Raw genomic sequence first — 27514 nt, forward strand, 5'->3', positions numbered from 1 at the left:
AATTTGTATAAGGAGGGTATTCTGAACACTGAAAGAAATAGATGACTCTATCGTCCACTGATACTACCGCCTTTCAATATCAGGCCTAGTTCTGGTCACCATCCTTGGAGAGGTAGAATGAATTAAGCATCTTCAGAACAGAATAATCAGGAATGTAAGTGGATTTGAAACCAATCAATATGAAGAAAATGTTGAAAGAACTGAAGAGAAGAGCCAAGAAGAAAACTAGACTCATTAATTTATCCAGGGAAAATGCCCCAATGGTGAGATCTTCCCAAAGGTAGAATGATCTTCCTTCAAAGGTAATTGTAATGATTTTCCTGCCATTTGAATTATAGGCCAAAACCTTTCTTTATAGAGATTCACAGAAGGGATTTCTGGATTTGATGGATTATTGAATTAGATAATCTTCAAATTTCTTCCCAGTCATCTCATGATTCCCCATGACACAGATTTCCCCATGAGATCCTGGCATGGATTCCCACCATTTCTGTTGATTTGCCTGGTTACTGGGTAGTTTAGTGGATTACTTACATCTTTACTGTATGGAAAGACTTAGATTCTCAATTCTGTCTTATTACAAAACAAGGATTCCTCATCTTCACCTGCCTGAAGCTCCTGCGACTCAAGCATACCTAGGTGTAATTACCTCTGAGAGCCAGAATTCAAAAGCCCGGATTCCTGTGTTGAACCTCTGCTGGCGACTGGCCTCATTGAGCTTTTGCCCTTTGTCAATTGTTTTCTCAAACAGATTCTCCCAGTGTTCCTCCAGCTTTTCCAGTTTCTCCTAAACCAAAGAGAGTGAGGAATCATTTGAGTGGTTAAGACTCTGATGCCAGTGACAACCAGAGAGGACAGTGAAGGGAGGCTCTAGAGAGAAGAACGAATCCAAATTTGCTGGTACATGAATATCATATGTGTTAAACTAGTTATGCTTAACCTGGGAAACAACAGGGGGCATTGGAAAGACGGGAACATTTTAGGACATTGTCTTGGCCTGATTACAGGGATTGACCTCCGAATGTTAAAAGACTCTTGACAGCATAGATAGAAAATGTAAAACAAGCATTGCAAGACTTAGAAACTACCAAGCATGGTAAGAATTAGGAATTAAGTCTAAAGCTTTCTCGGAGTTCTAAGTTCTGGGTATGATGAGAGCAGAAGATTTGAGCATCGCTGTTTTCCTCCTTCTTTGTGCAGCAATCAGAGGAAAGGCTATTAACCACAGTATATGTTCTTTATCCCGACCTTTTGGTCAGCGGCCTAAGCTCTTAACTCAGGGCCCCACACGTGGAAACACTGAAAGAATAAAACATTTTTTTCATGTGCCTTTCTGGACAGAGCCTAGTCTGAGCAGAAACCCCTACCTTCACAGTCTCTTCATTGCCATCACATGCCCTTCGCTCAATCAGGGAGTTCCCCAGGTCGATGACTCCTTCTACCAGCTCAGCTCGGCCTTTGACCTCATTTTCAAAGGCCTGATGCTTCAGGTATTTCCTCTGAAGGCAAATGGAAACAAAGTTACCTTCTCATTTAGGAAAGCAGGATAAAGTAAATGCTGATGAAAAGGAAGAGTTAATACTTCTGTCATAGCATTTCTCAAGGTAGTGATGACTTCTGAAGGACCCACTGCACATCTGACTCAGAAGTCCATGCCAGCAGGGTCAGCAGCCTCAACAGTAAAGGAGTGGTCAGTATAGTGGGATGCCCATTCAACCAACAATCTGGGTATGGTGAAATTTTCTGAGATTTCTATTTTGAACTTACCTGAATGTTGGTAGGATCTTTGTAGGATTCATCACAGGCTGTGGGCAGCATCTCACTGATCCATTCTTCTAGTTCCTCAAAGTCAGAGTTAAATTTTTTCAGGTCAGCAGAGTCTCCAAGTTTTGTTTTCTCGGCTATTAGCTGAGCTTTGAGAGCATTCCACCTAGAGCGGGGGACTAGATCACTCTCTGCCCTTTGCCTTTCCTCTAAGCTCTGATACCATATCTATGAATCTTTCCATTCACCAGCCTGTCCCTTCCCCTCTCACACAGTCTCATTATTTTCAAATATAAAATGCAGTGGTTGAGCCAGATAATTTCTAAGACACTCTTCAGATCTTTCATTCTATGAGTCTAGGTCAAAAAGTTTCCCAAGGTGTTAAGATAGTTTTAGGCATCTGGAATGGAGAAGAAGCCAAAGTGTCACCTCCATTTTCTATCAAAGAAGTTTTTTTGTTACATCTTCGTGTAGCTCACAAAACAATCAATCAGGTCTGACCTGTCTAGCACCTGTTGAAGCCGAGCAGCAATCGCCTCCTTGGCATAGTGGTCATCATCTATGAGCTGCTTAGCAAAATGTTTCAGGTCAGTGATCTTCTCTTCCTAGTGAAAGGAAAAGGAAAGAGTCCAGATGTCTGGAGATTAGTCCCTTGGTACAATCCCAGATTCTCTCCGACAAAAGGGCAGACATGTTCTTTGTGGTCTGGGGGGCAGCACCAGGACCAAAGGTTAAATGTTTTTACAGCGAGGTGGATTTCAATTCAGCAAGAGAAGAAAGATTTAATAATCAGTGCTGGTCAACAAGTAAATCAGCAACTTGTGTGGAACTGAGTCCTCTGGAGAACAGCCATTTCCCAGGGTAATTTTAGAGGGTTATTCCTGCAATGAATGTTGAAATAGTTTATAAAATCTCTTTTAGTTCTGAAAGTCAGGGTTTTTTTTTTTTTTTTAATTCCAAATTCTGCCTATCTTTTGAAATTTTCTAGTATAAATATCTTGAAAGGTAAAACCAATTCTTACTCTCCCCACCTAATTATTGATCAAATATTGAAAGTAATGTTTCTTAAAATTCAAGCCTATTGTATGCTTTCAATGCTGAGTCAATATTTGCTTGTTATCTGATAAGACTATACATTTATGAGAACACTTCTAAAATACAACTGCTATATTTTTTGTGATCTGAATAACTTGTGTGAGCATCTTAAAAATGAACAAACTTGATTTTAAATTTAGGATGAGAGATGGGATAAAATTGATTACTGGTTAAGAGTCATTTCATAGAATCTTCTGTTTCATTTATTAATTTATAAGTACAATAAATAAAAATTATATTGAATGATTTATAAACTTTCACTTGAAGCACAATAAATAAAAAATAAATAAAAAGAGGGGGGATATGTTGAATGAAGTCCTTTCAATGAACTTGGTACAAATGTTGTCTTCCCTACTTTTTAGCTAAACAATCAGTCATGTGATTTCTCTGGGACACTTAGGTTCCTACTCTATAGACTGAGGATGACACTAATCTACAATCTAGAGTTTTTGAAAGAATTATTTGAAATATGTTTGTGAAACTGATGTATAAGCTACCATGTGCTAAGTGATCATTAGTTTTTGTATTCCTATAAGAAAATAAATTCATCTGTCTCTCTGAACCTAGAGGAGATGGAGACCTGTCTCTTTCTATCTACCTACCTACCTACCTACGCACCTTTCTGTCTATCTATGTATCTACGTATCTATCTGTGTATCTATATCTATCTATCGTCTATCTATCTATCATCTGTCTATCTATTTTCTAGACTTTTTTTTTTAGAGCAGTTTTAGGTTTACAGAAAAATTGTGTAGAAGTTACAGAGAGTTCTCGTATACCTCTCGCCTTGTACATGGGATCTTTACTTGTTAATTTTATTGTCACTGACAAATTTTGAAGCATTGCACTGAGCATTCATATAAGATGGTCACAACTTTAGGTTATCTATAAGGAAGAATAGGAAAATAGAAATGCTAACCCTTTAGTTTAAGAGGTAAGCTCTAGAGAAATCCCTTTAGACTGTGTACCAAACAGTTATAATTTTAAACATACGCAAAAATAAACTTCTTCACACCTCAAGCCTTGCAGGTTAGTGTGGCTCACTTTGGCAAATGAAGCTGTTTTAATGGGTTTAGCCTGGGGTGAATCCAGCTTTTGTGATATCTGAAGCTTAGACAATTTGAGGGCCCTCTTTCATTAAAAACAAAATGAAAGAAACCCAAAGCCTCAATTACAAAATTATGTACAAAATAAGTATCTATTTAGGTTGAGGAAAAAGGGGGCCTTGGTAAGGATCTGTGCAACATGGGGGCTCATTAGCTTCCCAGTATATTCACTGCTGGGCTCAATTGTTAAGCGGATTAAGTGGTTTCCACTTAATCCAGTCTAAGCACAGAGCCCTTTGAAGCTGCTTGTCTTTCCATTTCTGCTAAGCAATGAGCCCAGGGAATATTCATCACTATTGCACCACTTCTATAGCATATCTATGTTGGGTTTGGAGTTGAAGCCTGAAAAATAACAATACAAATTTAAAGTGAGAAATGCACGTGCCACATGTGACTTGGGCAAGACTAAACCACACTGCAATGCTGCCCTGTCTACCTCAGTTTTTAGGGAGAAGAAAATGAGTATCAAAATACTTATAAATCGTAAAACCACACAAATGTTGTTATTACTAATAGTTATTATTGGAATAATTATACTCATTATATTAGTTGTTATTACCTGGTCAGTGATTGCTTTGTCCAAATCATCACGTTGCTTGCTCAAGGCCTCCAGGCTATCTAAGGAGCCCTTGTCCTCTGATCTCAAGAAATTCTCACGTGCCACCATCCAGCTCTCAATTTGATCACAGTCCCCTTGGAACTCCTATGGGGAATGAAGTTAGAGGTATATGGTACATTCCACATTCATTCCGGGGTGGGGGACAGAGGAAATGATTTTACCTCTCTCTCGTGATATTGTATTGACATAAGAGATCCTGCAGGGGGTACTTATATTCTTCTAAGAAGTACGTGAGAGAGAGAGAGAGAACGATAGATTGAGAATTAGAGGGTGGGGTGGAGTATAGACCATCAGGTACTTAATCCCACCTCTACTTACCATTTCAATACACTATTCATCTTACTTAGGTGGCCATTAGTTCCCTGGGAACTTTTTCTGGGTTCTGGCCCCATTCATTCATTCACGCAATTGTTCAATATACACTTTTACATATGGGTATTTACCTGGAATAATTAACAAATGCTTTTAATTGTTTTCAAAATGTAACAGCAATATTTGTTATTGCCAGACTAATTCTTAGACAGGTAGTAAGGTCTTCAGAGAGGAGGGTAGGTTATTCCTAAGGGTCTCTAGGGACCAGAGCTTCAGAATTCTCATTGGTGGTTTGGGGGCTTTAGGGATAAGGAGAAAAGTCTCTTTCACCTCCTGGAAGCCTCCACTTCCAGGAAACTTTGACATTCTCTATTATTTCAAGCATTTAAAATTGGCAGGTATATCTGAGAAAGACCTGAGCTACGTAATTCTCAATAGCTGCTTCGTAGTAGTACCAGTGGCGAAATGAGCTGTGGACTTTTAAGAACAAGAAAGGGCCCGTGAAGCTTTGCTCAAGAAAAGAAGACTTTATTTTATGAAAACCTTCTAGTCATCTCTCAAGTCTCCGCAGGTCAGAGACATGTGAAATTTAGATGAGTTTGGGGAAAGTCTCCTCTGACCTAAGGTAATTTAAAGGTATTGAGATGATTAGGAAAATTAGGATTTGCCCTGTGAAAGACGGCCACAAATGAAAGGGAGTCACTGAGAGGTTTGGAAAAGAGAACAATTATCTCCATCAGTCAGGAACAGACTGGAGCTTGTGTGTTTTTATAGCCAAGACCCCAAATCCCGAACATCCATGGACACAGACAACACACACACACACACACACACACACACATACTTCATAGCATCCATACCTTGAATTTTAGCTATTTGGTTCTTTCACTATTCTCTAAACATGCATTTTAAGTTTTTATATAAGCTATATACCATTCTTGGGATGCCCTTCTCTATATTCTATACCTGGTGAATACTGGCCAGTTACTTCTTTAAAACTTTGGTAAACACTATCCTTCAGGGTAGCCGGTGACACTTCTACTCTTGATCCCTTCCCCGCAAAAGATTATTTGCTCCCTCCTCGTTAGTCTCCAAGCAAATTTTGTACATTTTGTTTTATTAATCATCATACTGTTGTACTAGAATGATCCGTCTACATGTCTGATTTCACTACTTCGGTAAAGGGATCCTATCTTACTAATCTTTGTGTCCCTAGGGTGCTAAACACAGTAGGTTCTCAATAAAAATAAGTCAGTAAATAAATGACAATGATCGTACTTAATGCCCAGAGCTCACCTCTATCGAGTTTGGCTCTTCTAACAAGGGTAAGAGAAAAGAATACCGCAGCTATTAGTCTACGAAACAGAGAATCCCGTATCAGAGAACATAAGATGCCCTTCTGCTTATAGCATGGAAAGGCCAGTGAGTTGAAAACCTGTATCATGTAAAACTGCATAGAAGAAACAGACTGAGGTTGATCCTACTTAATAGGATGATTGAGAATTTGCTGTACCTGCAACTTCAGACATTGTTCTAGCATCTTCTTGCGTTGTTCCCAAGCTTTCTCCAAATCATCTCTCTCTTGTCTGACATCTTGAAGCTTTTTTTCAATGACAACGCTGGCACGGTGTCTGCTGTCTATAAGTTCTGCACCGGAGTCCTCCAAGGCCTGAAAGGTGGGATCCTCAGCCTTCATGTCAGCATGTTGTTCCTATGGGAAAAAGGGGCAGAGACTGCTGAGGCCAATCCTACTGCTAAAAATTGCAAAATGAGGGGTGTCTGTGAGGTCCAGTGATCCATGGCTATGGCTTTTGTAGCTATACCTGGTGTCGCTGCAGTAAGATCTCTGTGCCAATTAAGTCCTCAGCCAGCTCCTGTGAGGATACCATGTCATCAATGCCACTGATCCAATTCTGTAGTTCCCTAGAGAATTAGACAGAATAATGGCATTGACAAGAAAACCTTGCAACTTGCTACACGACTGTCTACCTATTACTTTTCTCTTTCTAGAGAGGGATTGATGTCTATCTGACTTTATATGCTTTACGGATCTCAGGTTTGCTATTTGCACTGTATTACTTAATGATAGCAATCCCTTGCATTTGAAAATCTCTTCAAATACATTCTCTCTTTCACTTATTATAATCCTGTAGAGAGCATGAGTAATTTATTTGCTTCCATTTTAGAGATGAGAAAATCAGACCGGAAAAAGTGATTAGCCCAATGTGACATAACTAAAAGGAAATATCTGACTGGAACCCAGACTTCTGGCACCCTGAGCCAGTATGTATTTCATTTTATTAACTCCTCCCCCTTTTAAGTAACTTCTTGGGTTTAAAGACCTGTTTTATTATTGAGTCTCAAGGAAGGCATGTCTTTCCTTTCATTGTTATTCACCACAGAATTCAGTACGGGCTTCTGCTCACTAAACACACGATGTTGATTAAGTCATGGGTCTGTTTCCCATTCTCTTAGCAGTCAAGAAGAAGAATAATGCAGACCTAAGGTCTGTCCTCCCCAGAAGACAAATGTCAAGTAGCTATGCATTAACTTAAAATTATATATAGCAGTCCAATTAAACATAAAGCGTGCCCTGACCCCTGTTTGCTGAATAGAAATCATTAGCTTTGTTCTAGGGCTGTCTCCTATAAAATCATCCATTTATTTATTCAAGCAACTAAGTTTTATTGGCATTTACTAACTACCTAACATTGATAAAAAAGACATATTCTTGCCTTCTTGGAGCTTACACTTTACACTGAAAGAGAAAAAAAGCAAACAAAACATAGACAGTAACTAGCTATTAAAAAAAATAAATAAACCCTGGAAAACATAAGTGGAAAAACCAAGATTTTAGAGTTTTCAGAGGATGGGAATATTAATTTTGCAATCTTGAAGAGTAATGCTTCATACAGGAAAGGACACAGTATTTGGTCTGGAACCTGAAGCCTAGATAGAATCTATATCTGAAGAAACATATGCATTCGGGGAATGGACGTGGGTGGTATTTATTTATACTACACGGAAGACTACAGCTTTCCAGAGGTGATGCATGGTGGAGCAAGAGGCCAAGAGCAAGCACAACAATTTGCCAAAATGTGCCTTCTTTCTTCTCTAACATCATTGCATTGTGAGCTATTCCCAGACTCCCCACTCTAAATGCTCCTTCTATAGACTAATATGATGGGGCAGAATATAGGAATAGTTCCATAGATAAAGTATATATTTCCAGGTGGTTTTTCAACTCTATCTTTAAATTATTTAACAAAGCTTTCAAAATTCTCCAGAATTTGATCCCAATGTTTTAAAATCTCTCTCTTGCTACTTCTCCTTACCCTCTGACGTACAAGCTTATGCTCTAGCTGCTCCTGTTCCATGAACAACATTCTGTGCCTTTCTTGTTGTGTGGCTTTGTTTGCATAGCTCCCTCTACATGTGTATCTTCCTCTTCTGTCCCACTTGTTAAATCCTGACTGATAAGACCCAGTAAAATGTTACATTTTCTACAGCGTATCATCTGTTCTCCCCACCTCCAAGTTCACACTGTTGTTTGTTAGGATGTGCGTTTGGGGCCATATTATATTCTACCATGGTTCTTTGTATTCTCCTCCGTCTCCCCAACAGAATGAAGTCCCTATCCCCAAAACTCCTGACACATTGCCATATACATGCAATATATACTCAACAGAAGCTTAATTAACTGGCCTATATGGCCTCACATTTTTTCCAACTTCAATATTTTATGGTTTGGAGTATTGAGCCTCACATTTTTGTGTTTTACCAGAACTGGACATAGTGGTGTCCACAATACCCAGCAGTGAACAGCAAAGCACTTGTACCCAGACTTCTCCCATAAGCGCTACTCAGGGGACAAACATGGGGCTTACCCACTCCATCTGTGGAAGTCTACCTTTTAAGCTTTACCTGGCCTTGCTGAGGAACACGTGGAGTTTCTGGGACTCGTCTAAGTTCTCCTTACGATCCTTCGTACGCCCCAACAGGTCATCCCAGGCCTCATTCAGCTCTCTTCGCTGCCTCTGCAGGTCGTCGGTGGCATTTGGATGGGACTCACTGAGCCGCTCTGCTGTTTCGCCCAAGTTGGTCACCTGGGGAGGTGCAAGAGCTCTGCTAATCAGCCTAGAGTAATTACAGCCTAATTACAACTGAGTCCTAGCAAAAGAAGTGACCTGAGCCTTGTTGTTCATCTTTCAAAATAGATATCACGGATATAAAAAAGCACATCTTGTTACTTCATAAAATAATAATACTAATCCTTTAAGTTCACGCAATAATTCTGTGAAGTAGTCAAAATTGATATCACCATACTTCTTTTTAAAATAAGAAGGCAATGGGGCAGGGTAGTTAAGTGATTTTGCTGACTAGTGGCCCTGGTTCTTAATGGAACCTGAGGTACACATTCTTAATGTGAAGATCTTTCCAGTATAGACATCAGCACTTTTTGTTCTGCATGAAAATGCCAGGTTGTGCAATGCCTATGATTTATCCCAGAGTATTGCTGGTAAGCTCAAGAATTTGCTTTGGAGTTGGGACAGGATTGGGAAGCTCATGTGAATTCCGGTTGAAGAAATTCTGCACCATTCTCAGGCATAGGCCTGGCCGTCCTGGGTGTGGCCTCCAAATAGCTTCAGGCAATTTCTTGTCGTTTGTAATTCACTAAAGTGGCAAGGAAATATGGCAAGTAGGAGGTTTGCTTCCAACGTGATTTCCCTCTGTGTTAATGGTTGTGGGTCGTGTCCTTTTAGTGGCCTTGCCTTAAGGAAATAGTACAAAGAACAAGGATAGAATAAGATAAAGAGAAATGCGAGACCGAGAAGCTGGGGAAGAAAACTAAAGAAGGACATTGGTAAATGTAAACTTGAAGAGGAAAGTATTGGAAAAACCTGGGAGCACATGCTGTCTCACCTTTTCCCCCAAGGGCTTAAGGTCTCTCTCGAAGCTCTCGTGCTGTCGCTGAAGGGCCTGAACACTGATCAGGTCCTTGCCAGGGTCAGCAGCACTAAGGGCCTGGCACTTCTGCTCAATCTGCTCCTTCGTGTCATCTGCTTCTCTGGTACACAGGACAGTAAAGAGTGATTTTGCTGGTTAGTTGCAATGATGTGTGCTGTGTAGCAAAGGAAGACTAGCTGGGCTCACATGTAAGTCACCCCCACCATAGTTGTGTTTGTCATTGTAGTCAGCCTTACCCTCATCATCATTTAATCCTTACAACAACCCCCAGAGGCATACTTACTATTGTCATTCCCAGGCTTAATGAGGCTAAATATTTTCTCAAAGTTATATCACTGACAAATGTTGGAGCCTAAGTTTGAACCAAGTGGTCTGACGGCAGAGTCACATGCTTAACATCACATTCTATAGCTTCCCATTTTAAGTCCTTTTGAACAGCCAGACCAACCGACTCTCAGTTTTCCCTTCCCCAAATCTTTAAAAATGTATTTATATACAGCGAAGGTATTTGGCTTCTATTTTGTTTGTTCATTTGCTTTTTTTTTTTTTTAATGTAGACACAGGTTTGGAAATCAGATATAAATAATTGTTGAATGAACAGTTAGAGTCAATGTGGTATTTGTTGCCCTTTACTATCCATTTTTGGTTAAGCAGTGCAATTCATTAAACCACTTGTTTCTACTTAAGTTTCATTCAGTATAACTGGAAAATATATATATATATATATATTTATACACACATAGACTACCAATTATGTTCCAGGGGCTAAGCCTAGACAATAGAAAAATTGAAGTTGATAGTTGATTGTCTTGGAATATCCTATATGCCAAGTAAGGAATCTACTACTGGAACACCTGTTTTCCTACTGGCAAATTGTCTCTGTCTCAGGAAGAAGGGTTGCACTAAAAGCTGTGATTCTACCATAGTAAATAGAATTGGGGTCTTCGAGTGGGTATTAGAGCAGCACCACTTTCTGAGGTTAAAATTCTCACCTGTGAAACATCTCGACAGCGTGGGCACTGCCCAGCAGTTGGCTCTGTTCCTCTGCCAGCCTCTGCAGGGACCCCCAGCGGGCATTCAACTCCTGAAAGTGGGCCAACACATCAGACTTTAGCCAAGGAGATAACTCAAATAGCTCAGTGATGTCTCAAGACCAGATGGAATTTAAATCATGTTTGGTCTCATGTTACCTCCTTTAGAAATTGCATAGCTTAACTTCTTTCTTGGATATTCTAAGCTTGGGCCTCACTTATTCCGAGGTGGTAGAGAAAAGGATTTCTTTTCTTTTCAAACTGATGTTCCAGATTGGAACTACCAACCCTGGAGCAGCAGTCACTGAATGCTGCCAGAGACTTCATTGCAACCTCCAAAAAATGAGTGGAAGTTTGCCCAGGTAGTTAGAAGCTATCACATTTCTCTAGAAAAAAATCCAATACTTTTAGGCATCCTGAATTGAAGAAACCTAGTGACCCCTTAAAGGCCTACTTTCTACACAAAGTAAGTAAATTTTTCACATGCACACTCCTTCTCCTTCTTACCCCATGATATTCACCACAAAATGGAGCAGAGAGTTTGTTCTCAGTGGTTATGACAATCTAGAGAGCTGGACTGGACATTTCATAAATGTACATCAGACCTGTATAGAACCACAGTCCAGATCAATGAATCAGACACAGAATGCTCCCCCCTGCTGCTTCTACTAACCTATATTCATGTCTTTTTCAGTATGTTTATTAGAAACCACATCTTCTAGCAAGCTTTCTTGGATAATCTCTTTCCACTATAATAGTCCCTTTATTTGTTGGTCTATATTTTCTTTGCATTCAGGCATTTGAGCACTGGATTTCTTGTGCTTGTGCATCAGTGGTGATGGGGTGAGTAAGTATGTGTTGCAATTTAAAGTTTTCTGCTCACATTTCAATTAGAGAGTTAGATTTGGGGCAGGCAGGGCCAAGACGGTGGATTAGTCAGATGCTTCCTGTTGTCCCTCCTACAACAAAGACTCCCCCAAAAAACAAGAGAATTAATTACATATGATGATACAGGAGCCCTGAACATCAAAGGCAAAGTTGAGGAATCAGACTGAGGAGCAGGGGGAGGGACAGACAGGTTCAGAAGCAGCAAGGAGTTGCCAGACCTCACCTGGTGAGAACCAGCACCCTTCAGGCCAGATCCGCTGGCATGAGCGCAGTAAGGCAAGCAGTGGCATTCAGGACACATTTTTCACATCAGGAGAGACTGAGCGGCTGAGAGTCCACTCATGCCTCCAGAATTGGTGAAAAGCGGCACTCTTGGCCAAAGACAAGTACTGCATCTAATCTACCATGCAGACTAAAAAACACTCCTTTTCAGGAAAAACTCTCTCCCATTTACTTGCCCCCTTCCTGCTCTGCACTGGGTCCTGAGCTGGCTTCAGTGATAGCCACTTTCTTTGGGCCAGAAGTAGGATCTGTCACATACGCTGAGCCATTACCCTGGCCTTAGAGAAGGAATAAATTAACAAACAGGGAAAAAATAATCTACCAGCTCCCCTAAGATAGGAACTCAGGGCAGAAACATCTCCTTTGCCTAGGTGCAGCCATAAGGGGTCCATGGATTTTAATGTCTTTCACCCTTGCATAGACCTATGTGGGTCCATTTCAACAGCATAGGCCCTCTTTACCACAGTACAACAGGGTACACACCTGAAGTCTAACTTAAACTCTTTTAGCTATATGGTGGAGAGGTAGGTTCATGACTTTTGACAGTGCTGTTCCTATTAAGCAGCGTCTTCACTAGCCAATCATGATGGGGGTCCAAGGATAAGTGGTGCCTCCCAGCCCTTACAGCCAGCAGCACTGGGTGTCCACAGTCTGGCTGCAAAACCCACCCACCAAGGCACTGTAGGGAACAGGGACATGATTTCCTCACAATCAGGGGTGGTTGTCAGCCCCCTGCCTTGCTGAGTGCATGCCCCCCTACTGGGGCCAGATACCTGTGCCTACACCAATCACCCCTGTTCATCTAAGACTATAGGAGACAGCCTGAACTTCACACTTGGTGACCAACTACCTTGACACCTAAGCTGAATCCATACAAGAAAATTAAGTGGACTCCTGGGCTCATATACCTAGTAACAGCTCAAATGCACCGATAATCAAACTAGCCCACTCAAACATCCTATTGGAGTGTGTCAACAAAGAAGCTAGGACACAGTACGCAAACATAAAATAAATAAATACAATAACTTATTGATAGCTCAGAGACAACATCAATATCAAATCACATAAAAAGGCAGACCATGGTGGCTTCAGCAAGCTCCCAAAACAATCAAGAAATCTTCTGGATGAAGAAACATCCTGGAATCACCAGAGTTTGAATACAAAAGACTAATGTACAGAACCCTTCAAGAGATCAGGAAGATCAAGCAAAACACAGAACAAGCCAAGGAACACACAGACAAAGCACTGAGAAACTTAAGAAGATTAGGGAAGAGCATAATGACAAATTTTATAGGTTGCAAGAATCCACTGAGAGACAGCAAACAGAAATCCAGAAGATTAACAATAAAATTTCAGAATTAGACAACTCAATAGAAAGTCAGAGGAGCATAATTGAAGAAATGGAAGTCAGGATTAGTGAGACTGAAGGTAAAGCACTTGATATCAACAAATTTGAGGAAAAGCCACATAAAAGGATTAAAAAATGAAGAAATCCTAAGAACTATGTGGGATTCTATCAAGAGGAATAACCTACGAGTGATTGTAGTACCAGAACAGTGGGTGATAACAGAAAATACAGAGAAAATTGTTGAAGATTTGTGGCAGAAAACTTCCCTGATTGTGAAAGATGAGAAGATATCTGTGATGCACATTGAACCCCACACAAGGTAGATGCTAAAAGAAAGTCACCAAGAATACAATAATCGAACTTGCCAAAACCAAAGATAAAGAGATTTTTAAGACTGGCTAGGGATAAACGAAACATCACTTACAAGGGAGAGTCAGTAAGACTAAGCTCGGACTACTCAGCAGAAACCAAGCAGGCAAGAAGGCAATGGGATGATATATGTAAAGTAATGAAGGAAAAAAAAAAACTGCCAGCCAAGAATTATATATCCAGCGAAACTGTCTCTCAAATTGAAGGTGAAATTAGGACATTTCTAGATAAACAGAAGTTTAGGGAATTCATAAAAACCAAACCAAAACTACAAGAAACACTAAAGGGAGTCCTCCGGTTAGAAAATCAACAACTTCAGATAACAACCCAAGACCAGAACACAAGACAGAGCTATCAGACATCAACCCAGGTAAAGAAATCACAAAAAATAAATCAAAGATAAAATGCTGAAAACAAGGATACAGAGACATCATTACGTAAAAGATGACAACATTAAAACAAAAAAGGGACTAAAATATGTAATCATAGATCCTTCATATGGAGAGGAAGTCAAGGTAATATAAAGAAACAAAAGATTGATTTAAACTTAGAAAAATAGGGGTAAATATTAACATAACCACAAAGGAAACTAACAATCCTACACATCAAAATAAAAAACAAGAAAAATATAAAGACTAAGCATATATAAAAGCAATATCAATGAAAATGAGGAAAAGACAATATATAAAGGAAAATGACTCAGCACAGGAAATTAAGTGGAAAAAACAAACTCTCAATAACACACACAAAAAAGACACCAAAATGGCAGCAGTGAACTTATACCTATCAATAATTAAGCTGACTGTAAATGGATTAAATGTACCAATAAAAAGACAGAGAGTGGCAGAATGGAAGAAACAAAATCTGTTTATATGCTGTCACAGGAGACATGCCTTAGACTTAAAGACACAAACAAAAACTCAAAGAGCAAAAAAAGAAAATCACCCAAACAACAATCAAAAAAGAGCAGGAGTGGCAATATAAATTGCTGACAAAATAGAATTTAAAATAAAATCCACGACAAAGGATAAGGTAGGCCACTATACAATGATTAAAGGGTCAGTATACGAGTAGGATACAACCATAATAAATATTTATGCACCCAATGACAGGGCTCCAAAGTACAAAAAAAAAACTCTAACAGCACTGAAAAGAGAGAGAACTCTACAATAATAGTAGGTGACTTCAACACACTACTTTCGGTGAAGGACAGAACATTCAGAAAGAAGCTCAATAAAGACACGGAAGATCTAAATGCCACAATCAACCAACTTGACCTCATAGACATATACAGAACACTCTACCCAACAGCAGCCAAATATAATTTCTTTTCCAATGCACATGGAACATTCTCCAAAATAGACCACATATTACTCTATAAAGCAAGTCATAACAGAACCCAAAACATCAAAATTTTACAAAGCAACTTTTCTGACCATAAAAGTAGAAATCAATAACAGAACATGCAAGGAAAAAAAATCAAACACATGGAAACTGAACAACACCTTGCTCAAAAACTACTGGGTTATAGAAGAAATTAAGGACAGAATAAAGAAATTCAGAGAATCCAGTGGGAATGAAAACCCTTCCTACCAGAACCTTTGGGACACAGCAAAAGCCGTGCTCAGAGGTCAATTTATAGCAAAAAATGCACACATCCAAAAAGAAGAAAGGGCTAAAATCAAAGCATTAACGCTACAACTTGAACAAACAGAAAGAGAGCAGCAAAAGAAGCCCACAGGCACCACAAGAAAGCAAACAATAAAAATTAGCAGAATTAAATAGAGAACAGAAAACCAATTGAAAGAGTTATCAAGACCAAAAGCAGGTTCTTTGAGAAGACAAACAAAATTGATAAACCACTGGCCAAACTGACAAAAGAAAAACAGGAGAGGAAGCAAATAACCTGAATAAGAAATGAGATGGGTGATATCACACAGACCCAGCTGTAATTAAAAGAATCATAACAGACTACTATGAAAAATGGTACTCTAACAAATTTGAAAATCTAGAGGACATGGACAAATTTCTAGAAACTCACTACCTACCTAAATTAACACAAACAGAGGTAGAACAACTAAATAAACATATAACAAAAGAAGAGATTGAAAAGGTAATTAAAAAACTCCCAACAAAAAAAGCCCTGGTCCTGATGGCTTCACTGGAGAATTCTACCAAACTTTCAGGAAAGAGTTAACGCTACTACTACTGAAGGCATTTCAGAGCATAGAAAAGGATGAAATACTCCCAAATTCATTCTATGAAGCCAGCATAACCCTGAGAGCAAAACCAGGTAAAGAAACCACACAAAAAAAGAAAATTACAGACCAATATGTCTCATTAATTTAGATGCAAAAATCCTCAACAAAATTCTAGCCAATAGAATTCAACAACATATCAAAAAAATAATTCAACATGACCAAGTGGGATTCATATCAGATCTGCAAGGATGGTTTAACATTAGAAAAACAGTCGATGTAATCCATCACATAAATAAAACAAAAGACAAGAACCACATGATCTTATCAATTGATGTGGAAAAGGCATTTGACGAAGTCCAACATCCATTCATGATAAAAACTTTCAGCAAAATAGGAACAGAAGAGAAATTCCTCAGTATAATAAAAGGCATTTATACAAAGCCAATAGCCAACATCATCCTGAATGGAGAGAGCCTGAAAGCATTCCCTTTGAGAATGGGAACCAGACAAGGATGCCCTTTATCACCACTCTTATTCAACGTTGTACTGCAGGTCCTAGCCAGAGCTATTAGGCTAGATAAAGAAATAAAGGGCATCCAGGATGGTAAGGAAGAAGTAAAAGTATCTCTATTTGCAGATGACATGATCTTATACATAGGAAACCCTACAGAATCTACGAGAAAACTAACGAAACTACTAAAAGAGTTCAGCAGAGTATCAGGATACAAGATAAACACACAAAAATCAGTTGGATTCCTCTACACCAATAAAGAGAACTTCAAAGAGGAATTCACCAAATCAATGCCATTTACAGCAGCCCCCAAGAAGATAAAATACTTAGGAATAAATCTAACCAGAGATGTAAAAGACCTACACAAAGAAAACTACAAGACACCACTGCAAGAAACCAAAAGAGACCTACATAAGTGGAAAAACCTTCCTTGCTCATGGATAGGAAGACTCGACATTGTGAAAACGTCTATTCTACCCAAAGTGATCTACAGATACATTGCAATCCTGATCCAAATTCCAATGACATTTTTTAATAAGATGCAGAAACAAATCATCAACTTCATATGGAAAGAGAAAAGGGCCCAGAGAAGTAGAGCATTACTGAGAAAGAAAAATACAGTGGGAGGCCTCACACTACCTGATTTCAGAACCTGTTATACCTCCACGGTAGTCAAAACAGCCTGGTACTGGCACAACAACAGATACATAGACCGATGGAACGGAATTGAGAATTTAGATGTAAATCCATCCACTTATGAGCAGCTGATATTTGACAAAGTTCCCAAGTCTATTAATTGGGGAAAAGACAGTCTCTTTAACAAATGGTGCTGGCATAACTGGATATCCATCTGCAAAAGAATGAAACAAGACCCATCCTCACACCATGCACAGAAACTAATTCAAAATGGATCAAAGACCTAAATATACAATCTAAAATGATAAAAATCATGGAAGAAAAATAGGGACAATGCTAGGATCCCTAATAAATGGCATAAACAGTATCAAAACATTAGTAACGATGCACAAGCACCAGAAGAGAAACTACATAATTGGGAGCTCCTAAAAATCAAACACTTATGCTCATCCAAAGACTTCACCAAAAGAGTAAAAAGACAACCTACAGCCTAGGAAAAAGTTTTGGCTGCAACAAATCTGATCAGCATCTAATCTTTAAAATCTACAAGATACTGCAAAACCTTAGCAACAAAAAGACAAATAACCCTATTAAAAAATGGGCAAAAGATATGAGCAGGTACTCACCAAAGAAGACATTCAGGAGGCTCACAATCATTAGTCATTACAGAAATGCAAATCAAAACTAAAATGAAATACCATCTCACACCAACAAGGCTAGCATTAATGCAAAAAACACAAAATAATAAATATTAGAAAGGTTTTGGAGAGACCTGAACCCTTATACACTGCTAGTGGGAATGTAAAATGGTACAACCACTTTGGAAATCGATCTGGCATTTCCTTAAAAAGCTAGAAATCGAACTACCATATGATCCAGCACTTCCACTCTTTGCAATATATCCTAGAGAAATAAGAGCCCTCACAGGAATAGATATATGCACACGCATGTTCATTGCAGCACTGTTTACAGTAGTAAAAAGATGGAAACAACCAAGGTGTCCATCAAAGGAAGAACGGGTAAAAAAAAAAAAAAGTGATGGTATATTCACACAATGGAATACTATGCAATGATAAAGAACAACGATGAATCCATTAAACATCTCAGAACAAATATGAATCTGGAAGGCATTACGCTGAGTGAAATTAGTCAGTCATAAAAGGACAAATATTCTATGAGACCACTATTATAAGAACTCAAGAAAAGGTTTAAACACATAAGAAAACATTCTTTGATGGTTATGAGGGTGGGGAGTGACAGAAAGGAGTATTCACTAACTAGACAGTAGATAAGAATTATTTTAGGCAAGTGGAAGGACAACACAATACAGGGGAAGTTAGCACAACTGGACTAAACCAAAAGCTAAGAAGTTTCCTGAATACAACCAAACACTCTGAGGGACAGAGTAGCAGGGGCATGGGTCTAGGAACCATGGTTTCTGGGGACATCTAGGTCAACCAGCATAACAAAGTGAATTAAGAAAACATTCTGCATCCCACTTTGGTGAGTGGTGTCTGGAGTCTTAAAAGCTAGCAAGCAGCCATCTAAGATGCATCAATTGGTCTCAACCCACTTGGAGCAAAGGAAAATGAAGAACACCAAAGAAACAAGGAAAATATGAGCCCAGGAGACAGAAAGAGCCACATAAAACAGAGACTCCGTCAGCCTGAGACCAGAAGAACTAGATGCTGCCTGGCTACCACCAATGAATGCCCTGACAGGGAATCCATGATGGAGCAGGAGAAAAGTGGGATGCAGACCTCAAATTCTAGTAAAAAGACCAGACTTAATGGTCTGACTCAGACTTCAGGGACCCAGAGGTCATGGCTCCCAGACTCTCTGTTAGCCCAAAACTAAAACCATTCCTGAAGCCAACTCTTCAGACAAAGATTAGACTAGAATAAGACATAAAATGTTACTGATGAGGAGTGTGCTTCTTAGCTCAAGTAGACACATGAGACTATGTGGGCAGGACCTGTCTAGAGGCGAGATGAGAAGGCGGAGGCAGACAGGAGCTGGTTGAATGGACACAGGAAATACAGGGTGGAGAGGAGGAGCGTGCTTTCACATTGTAGGGAAGGCAACTAGGGTCACATAAGAATGTGTGTATAAGTTTTTGTATGAGAAACTGACTTGAATTGTAAACTTTCATTTACAACACAATAAAAAAAAAAGAAAGAAAAATAAAATCTTTTAGGACAAAAAAAAGATTTTGGGGTATGGGTAGAGACAAGCAGTTTAGTTTCAGTTTAGTGGAGCACAGAACAGAAAATTAAACCAAACTTAAAGACTGTGCTTTTAAGTGCTTTTGCTTTAGTGCTTTTAAGTGCTCTTGCTTTAGAGATGTGGAAATTGAGGTCCTTAGAAATGAAGTGCGTTGCCCAAGGATATGCAGTGAGACTGGGTAGAGCCAGGACTTAAACCCAATTTTGCTGATGTCCATTGCAATATTCCATGAACTACCTAATACTGTCTCTTGAAGCTAAATCTGAATCCCCTGTTCTGATACTTTCGCCTCCTTCCCAACACATCCACATAATTCCTATTCTGGGAGCACAGAGGACACTCAGTAGATGTAATAGATAAACCTGTTTTAATTAAGTCCTTTTTGACAGTAACAATGGCTGGACTATTTGTCCTTGATTTTTCCTGTAGCCATTTCCACACTGCCATTACTTTCTTCATGTTCCTGGCTAAACTGTGGAATATGAAGTTGAGTATATTGAAAAGAAGTGGGGACTCAAGAAGTCCAGGCTGGTGGTGAGAAGGAATGGAAGAGTCTTAGTTACCTGCTGGATTTGAGCTCCTTGTGGTGTTAGAAGACGTTCATATAGCAGTTCATCAGCCACCTTATTTATTTCTCTCAGCCGTGGCTCATTTGTCTTCAAATCCTGCATGAGACATTTGCCCAAAATAGTGTAAATCCCCTTCTCAAGAATTACCTGCTCATCTTTCCCTGTCTTGGCTGAATATTAAAGCATATTGCAATCTCAGTTACAATATACAATGACTGTCTTCCTCTAATCTGCAAATGAGTAGAGTACATTCAAACTCCCTGATGTCCAGTGGCTATCCAAAACTTGCCAAAAGAGCTAATATTTATCTAAAGTATGCATATCCATAGCATACACTTAGAAACTTTCTGGCTGTAAGGTCAGGTTATTCTTTCCCTCTTCCCACTCAACCCCTGCCCCATGGTTAGACCTGACACAGAGTCTCACAACACCCTATCTCAATCTGGGCATCAGGAACACATTATGGTAGTGGGAAAATTTTGAAGAATTCAGGTAGACTAACATTCCCAGCAGAATTTGGGGGTGTCAGAGACTGCAGCTTGTAAAGATGGGGTGACTAGTTTACTCTGCACTCTTTTTGAGTTTTTTTAATGCCTACAACACCCAGGGAAGTATTTGGGCTGTGGAGCTCTAAGTAGCTTTGGGAAGGATATTCAGCAAATATTAAATAAATTAAGAGGTCACATAGAAGGAGACATGGGATAAAGGAAAATCATGACATCTCTCCAAAGATGTCAAAGGAAAAGGGCTTTCTTTCTCACCGCTTGGAACTCATCAAATTTTTTCTGCAACTCCCAAACATCTTCTAGTTCCACCCCAGTGTTTTCTGCCTTCTTGTCTCGGATCCAGTCCAGCATGTCTCTCGCCTCATAGGCCAGAAAAAATTCTTTGTAACGTTGCAATAGATGACGTCTGCGTTCCTCCGCCCGATCAAGGAGGGAGCGGTACCTGAGTGGTGAAGTCAAGAGAATGGGAAAGGTGGGGTAAAAGATGGAGAAAACACAAAAGAGTAGAGATATGGTGAGACATAAAGAGAAGAAATCAAGAGCATGTAAATGAGAGGAGGAAATAAAGATAGAGGAAAAATAGTGTTAGAACAGAGAGACAAGCATACAGTTTTACATTTAAAAATGATCAAAAAGTCAATGTCCCAACAGCACGGACGGCAACATTCCTTTCTCCTTCTATAAAATGAAATTTTCACGTCATATGGCAACTGGACATAGCCTGATATGGTAAACAGAGTTCATATGGAAGTTAGGACCTTTGATAATCTTAAAAGAATCCTGTACGTATATTTTCCAATCTTTATAACAACTCTGTGAGGTAAGATTATAATTCCAGTTTTACAGTTAAGTAAGAAAATATACGTACAGGGAGTCAGAACACATGGTTCCATTCAGTTTCTGACCTCACACAATTGCCTTAATGGTTCTGGAGATCCCGTTCCTCATATGAAGGTATTTGAAATACTCTAAGTTTCCTTTCAGCTCCTAAAATCTGTGAATTTGAATGACATCTCTAATTTTCTAAAGGAAGCAAAATCAGAAAAAGAGTGTCTTTGACAGAAAAGGAAATGTTTGCCCAAATACTGTCCAGGTCTCCCGCCTTCGGAATTTACTGGTTCTCAATCTTCTCCTGACGCTGGGTAATGCTGCCTGGCTTTTCTCGACGCCTCCGTGGAAGCTTCGGGAACTCATCAGGGGCCAGTTTCTTGACATAAACAGCTGGGACAAAGCCCTGGCGGTCACCAGCTTCCACCTTCCACCAGTCCTGAAGGGAGAGAAAATTCCCATACCTTCCTTAGTTCTGGAGAAAGCCAAAATTAGGAAAAGCTTCAACTCTCATATCTAAGTAGGCACAGGCACAGGTTTGATGGCCAAGGGAAGCAAACCATTGCTTATGGGTGGCATATACTTTTCACGTGTTATAAAGAAAGTAGAAGAAAAGGGCATGAGTTCCAGAGATAAGTCTCTGAAATCTAGGATTCAGATGTTTGCTGCTAGAACTTTATGTTTGAGAAGGCTTTCAAAACCAAAGACCGTTCTCTAATGATGGGGCACTTCGTCCACCAAGGAATTCGTACATGCACATGAACACACACAGACATACACACACACAGCAAGATAAAATTTAACTAGGCTTCTTGTGGATGAAGCAGCTATATATGATAATGTTACACAACATTTATCATCTCCCCTATTCCTCTCCCCTACCCTACGCCCAGAGCTCCTAAAAATTGTGGATTGCCCTAAAATTTACTTCTCTGAATGGTTTTTACTTAAGTATCACCCTGATACCTACCGAGTATTTTGGAGGTATGACTATACCACACAGAAACCCTGGTAGTGTAGTGGTTAAGTGTTATGGCTGCTAACCAAAAGGCCAGTAGTTCGAATCCACCAGGCACTCCTTGGAAACTCTATGGGGGCAGTTCTACTCTGTCCTGTAGGGTTGCTATGAGTCAAAATCAATTCCATGGCAATGGGTTATGGGTTTGGTTACTATACTACCCACTCTGGAGTTAATGTTATCAGAGGATAATGTGGTAAAGTGGACAGGCCTGGGCAAAGAGAGAGGAGGACTGGGGCATAGCTTATTTGAGAAGGAAACATTTTGTCTCTTCAAGAAATTAACTTACTCTCACAGTAATAATATCCTAAACTTTCTTTCTCCTCAAGTATTTTTGGAGATTCATTGGGTATTAGAATAAAAAAAATACTTGAGCTCTTATGAAAAACATGGCCAATATTTTGTCACTGTACTCAGGTATAAAGTCTAAAGATAAAAGACTTAGAATAAACTGAAAATCTTTTCTTAGGCTCTTCCTAACCCCAGGTATTTTTACCCCATCACTAGGATCACTGGCGCAGAAAAGCAAAGGGCAAAAAGGCAGGAAGGAAAGGGCAATTTAGTTCTTTAAATATATTACAGAATTGCCACTCATGGTTTATGTGTCATCGGCAAACAACTTAAGCTCTTTGAAACTTCCTTTACTTAACTGTAAAACTGGAATTATAATCTTACCTCACAGAGTTGTTATAAAGATTGGAAAATATACGTACAGGATCTTATGCAATATCTGGAAGAAAGATACTACTTAATAAACTATAGTTATTTAAGAGATAAAGTGATAGAAGAATGTTGGCTGGCCAAAATGTGAACACCTGATAGTGTTAAAAGCGTTGGCGGTGAAAGAGATCCCTTCTGGTGGACAGAAATTTAGAAAGGAAAGTCACCTTGTTGATGGAACTAAGCAGGGTTAAGACATCATTTTTCTTCACGGTGACTTCTTGGGGGATGCGGGCCTGGAAATCATATAAAGCCATAACCCTCGCTTCTGGACCAGCTCCCTCCACTGGTGCAGCCTGTTTTTGCTGAACAAAAACAGTAAACAAGCATGTCAGTCACTTCTTGGAAATATCTCCCTGGATCCTCCCTCTCGAGCCTACAAGTGTTGGGCAGTCCCCGGGCCTGATAGAAGAGGATAATCCCTGAGAGGAGCCTCTTTATAGGCTGCTAGCTCTGGTGGCTTAGTGGTTAAGAGTTTAGCTGCTAACCAAAAGGTCAACAGTTCAAATACACCAACTGCTGTTTGGAAACCCTAAGAGGCAGTTCTACTCTGTCCTCTGGGGTCACTATGGGTCAGAATCCACTTGAAAGCAGCGGGTTTTTAGCAACAGGGAAATTGCAAAATGTGATCTTCAGAGATACTTCCCTACCTAATACTTCTCAGAAGATCAGCTGGCTGGGAAATGTGAACACAGGGTACACAAATGAATACATAGTTTGTCCACATCATATTGAGCGTTCTAAGCCACTGGTTTTCAAAAGTAGGAGGGGAGATATACATTTTTAAGAAGTTCAAAAAGGATTATACACATCAAAGTTTCAGAAAGTTGTGTCTTAAAGTGAAAGGCCCTCTATCTCTCACCACCTTCCCCATTCCCTGGGTCTCCACTGATAATCCTTTTCACCCCTTGGCCTTTAAGTTATTGTGCCAAGGAACTGTGGACTTTCTTTTTAGGAGATAGGTGATCTACAGCCCATGAAAGGTTACCAGATTTTTGAAAATAAGAAGAAAGTAAACTAATATCATGAAAAATATACTACATCTCTCTTTGGCAAGTAACCTACTCTTCAAGGTAGAATCTTTTTTTATTTTACTTCCTGTAAATATTGTATCTCTGAAAGAATGAGCAAAATAGACACCCTCTTCCTAAGCCATGATGCAGCTTTTCTTTAGATTGGGGTTCAAGATGTATTTCCCCTTACAAATCCCTCTGATGCCATCCTTCAAGTACTATGTTTACTCACAACTCTTGTTTGGGCACCCACTATGCATAGGCTGGTAAAGGCGCAACAAAGGAGTTTGGTACGTATATCATTGACTTCACATGCTGATCCCATGTCTTTTGTTTACTCCCAGGATATGTATTCAGAATGTCTCCTTAGAAATAATTTCTTGAATACAAGAAATGTCTCTTTTTATCTTCCAGTACACATTGGAGACACTGTTATATCATTGTCTGACTCTGACTTGATTCCACGTTCTTCAGTCTTCATGATATTGCCCATCACCTTGCACCCTAGCCATTCTCATATTCTCAATGGTTTGCATTTTCCGTTTCCCAGGTACACTTGATTGTTTTATGCCTCTGTGCATTTGTTCTCATAGCTTATTAACTAGAAGAGACCTTCCTCCTTGACTTCAAGTAAACTACATATTTTTTTGTAAACTCAGATACATTGGTTCACCTCACTTATGAAAATTTTCTTATCTTCCAGCACTCTAATTTCAGAAGAATTTAAATATCCCTTTCTTTGAGGCCATTTTTCTGGTTTGTACAACCATTATATGCTAATATATTTAAATTTCTGACCTTCTAATTGACATTTTATAAATCTTTGTATACAAAACAAGGGAAGGAAGAAAATTAAGAAAGAAAAAAAGGAGAGAAAACAAAGAAAGAAAAGTGGAAATAGAAAAGGAAGGGATAAGAAAGGAATAAAAAGAATCAATGAACACATGACATTTTTTAGAACATCTTTTAGACTATATCTTTGTAGAGGCTGCAAAGATGCTTACAATTCCTGCCTATAAACATCATAGACCTTAGTGTTTTCTTCACAATTGTTTTCTGGATTATAGGAAGTAGAAGTCCATGATAAAAAGAATTCCTTTTCCTTGTGGTAGGAAATGTGGATTCCTGTTATCCCTCCTTACCTCACAGTCTTTTGCCTGATCTCGCAGAGCTTGCATACTATTTCCAAATGCTTTGAGATCCACTAGGAAGGCCTCATGCTTCTTTAGAAGAGCCTGAATTTGTTGATGGGAAGATCATCAGAGGAAATACAAGAGGAACACCAAACACCACTGGGGGATGCTTCAACTACTATTATTTTGGGCTATGCCAGTTTTTGTCTAAATTCTGAGTAAGAGCCAAATTCCATCCAATGTGAAGTTCTTTTTCAACCTAACTTTCAAAGCATCAAGAAAATAAGGGTTAATAAACAAGTAATGATTTCAATATACTTGCTACAATCAAAATGAACTAAAAGTCACGCAAGTGTTTTATCAATACAAATCATAGCTGAAAAAGAATACTGCTGATAACATTGATTTGTAGGATGAAACATTAACATAAATGTAAATGCCAGTGTCAATTATTTCTAGTGCCAAAGGTTTGTAAAATCATATACCAGTTTCCCTTTATTTCCAATTAACAAAGCAAAGAAATTCTTATAAAGGTCAGAGATGACCTTTGAGTTTCTTTTTACCCCAATGTATGTGTCTGATTGTATTTCAGTAAATTAATTAATGTGTTTATACCTTAAGTCCCTGATTGCTTTGTGAAACCCCAAGGTTACTCTGAAAAGTTGAGGTTGAAACCAATACAGTCATAGATCTCTGGTCATACCTTTCTAGATTTAGATAATCTCTAAAAAGTTTGTAGATCTCTGATTAGAAAAAAGTGGTGTATCTCTTGAGATCACTGTCAACTCGGAGAATATTCCAGCAGAAGAACAATAATGGTAGTCATTCTGGAAATTATAAGTAATCTAGCAGAATACTTAATGGTCCCACAATCCAAGCAAACCCTGCATTATTAATTTGGCACCATTTGATGAGACAATGGTATTCACTGAGACAATTAATGTCTCAATGGTATTCATGAGACAATGTCCATCCCCACACTCCACCTTACCCCAGCTGCTTCTTCGTCAGCCCCATAGTTAGTATTGTTCACAATAGGCTCCTTCTCTCTAATCCATGCTTCTGCTTCACGCAAGTCAGCCAGGTATTGCTGGAACTGGACGTTGGCCTCAAGGTCACTCTGCCGCCTAGCAGCTCGAGTCCGTAGAGACTCCATACTCTCATTCAAATGCTTCACTCTAGAGGCCACATCATCTGAAGCAAAGTGTCCTGTGGAGTAGTTACAGAAAAGGTGAGTGTGACCCTCATTAATGTCAGCCATACTCTAATCCTTTTGGCAAAAGAAGGAAAAGCAAGAACGGGTTGATAAAGTCTACTCCCACTCAGATGAAGCAAAACTACTGTCTCCATTTATTTTCTCCAATCAAAGAGTGTAGAAGTTCTCAAACATTTTGCTCTTGGAATCCCTCCATAATTTTAAAAATTGTTGAAGTTCCCCAAAAGCTTTTGCTTATTTGGGTTATATCTATTGATAGTTGCCACATCAAAAATTAAAAAGGAAACTTAAAAAGAAGAAAATACACAGGTTTATCTTCCATTAGCCATGAGATAAATAACATCATCACAGCTCATGTAGGTTCTGGTAAACTTCACTGTACACTCATGAAAAGGTGAATGTGAGGAAAGCAAATGATGCCTTATCATTAATGTAAAAATATTTTAAGTTTGTGTTCTCCTTGAAAATATCTCAAGGACCTCAAAAGGTCCCCAGACAACAAATGTGCCATAGAAGAAGCACACATACACAAACACACATATGCACGAACACAATAGAACCATAGCTAATAAAGTGATATGGAGATAAAATGGAATCATAATCTAAAGCTCCAATCCAAAAATCCATATCCAAATTTTAAAAAAAGGAAAAAAAATGATGGCAAAAGAGATAACAAATAGGGAGATGCTAGATTTAGTTTCAACCATATTGATAATTGCATTAAGTGTAAATGGTGTAAACACTCTCATTAAAAGGGAACAAACACTGGATAGAATAAAATAAAACCAAGACCTAACTATATGCTGTCTATAAGAATCCACTTTAAATATATACATATATTAAAAAATAGAGCTCAGGTAAGTGTGGTGAAGTATGTGCCACGCGAATATCAATCAAAAGAAGCTGGCATTGCAATATTAAAATCTCAGTAAGCAGACTTCAGAACAAGGAACATCCCTGAGAATAAAGTGGTATTTTTTACAGTGTTAAAGATTTTAATTTATGAAGAAGACATAACAATCCAAAAAGTATATTTGCCTAATAACAGAGCTTCAAAATACATGAAACAAAAGCTGATCAAACTGAAAGGAGAAATAGACAAATCTATCATGATATTTGGAGTTTCAAGAAAAAAAAAAAAAAAAGTAAGTCTCT

The 27514-nt window shown here is 39.0% G+C and overlaps 1 protein-coding gene across 1 annotated transcript in view; it reads right to left on the minus strand.

The window, feature by feature from the left end:
- SPTA1 (spectrin alpha, erythrocytic 1) overlaps positions 1-27514 on the minus strand; it is a 107545-nt gene that overhangs the window by 35928 nt on the left and 44103 nt on the right. Inside the window, exons 19-34 of the mRNA XM_064282773.1 lie at positions 26135-26352; positions 25153-25245; positions 23165-23302; positions 21547-21698; positions 20687-20873; positions 19920-20021; positions 10857-10948; positions 9820-9964; positions 8821-9002; positions 6720-6819; positions 6410-6607; positions 4525-4668; positions 2266-2369; positions 1768-1930; positions 1368-1499; positions 650-787 (exon numbers count right to left, since the gene is read on the minus strand). Of these exons, the coding sequence (XP_064138843.1) occupies positions 650-787; positions 1368-1499; positions 1768-1930; positions 2266-2369; positions 4525-4668; positions 6410-6607; positions 6720-6819; positions 8821-9002; positions 9820-9964; positions 10857-10948; positions 19920-20021; positions 20687-20873; positions 21547-21698; positions 23165-23302; positions 25153-25245; positions 26135-26352 (2288 nt within the window). The remainder of the gene's footprint in view (positions 1-649; positions 788-1367; positions 1500-1767; positions 1931-2265; positions 2370-4524; positions 4669-6409; positions 6608-6719; positions 6820-8820; positions 9003-9819; positions 9965-10856; positions 10949-19919; positions 20022-20686; positions 20874-21546; positions 21699-23164; positions 23303-25152; positions 25246-26134; positions 26353-27514) is intronic.

This window comes from Loxodonta africana, chromosome 3, assembly GCF_030014295.1.
Source record: "Loxodonta africana isolate mLoxAfr1 chromosome 3, mLoxAfr1.hap2, whole genome shotgun sequence".
NCBI lineage: Eukaryota > Metazoa > Chordata > Mammalia > Proboscidea > Elephantidae > Loxodonta > Loxodonta africana.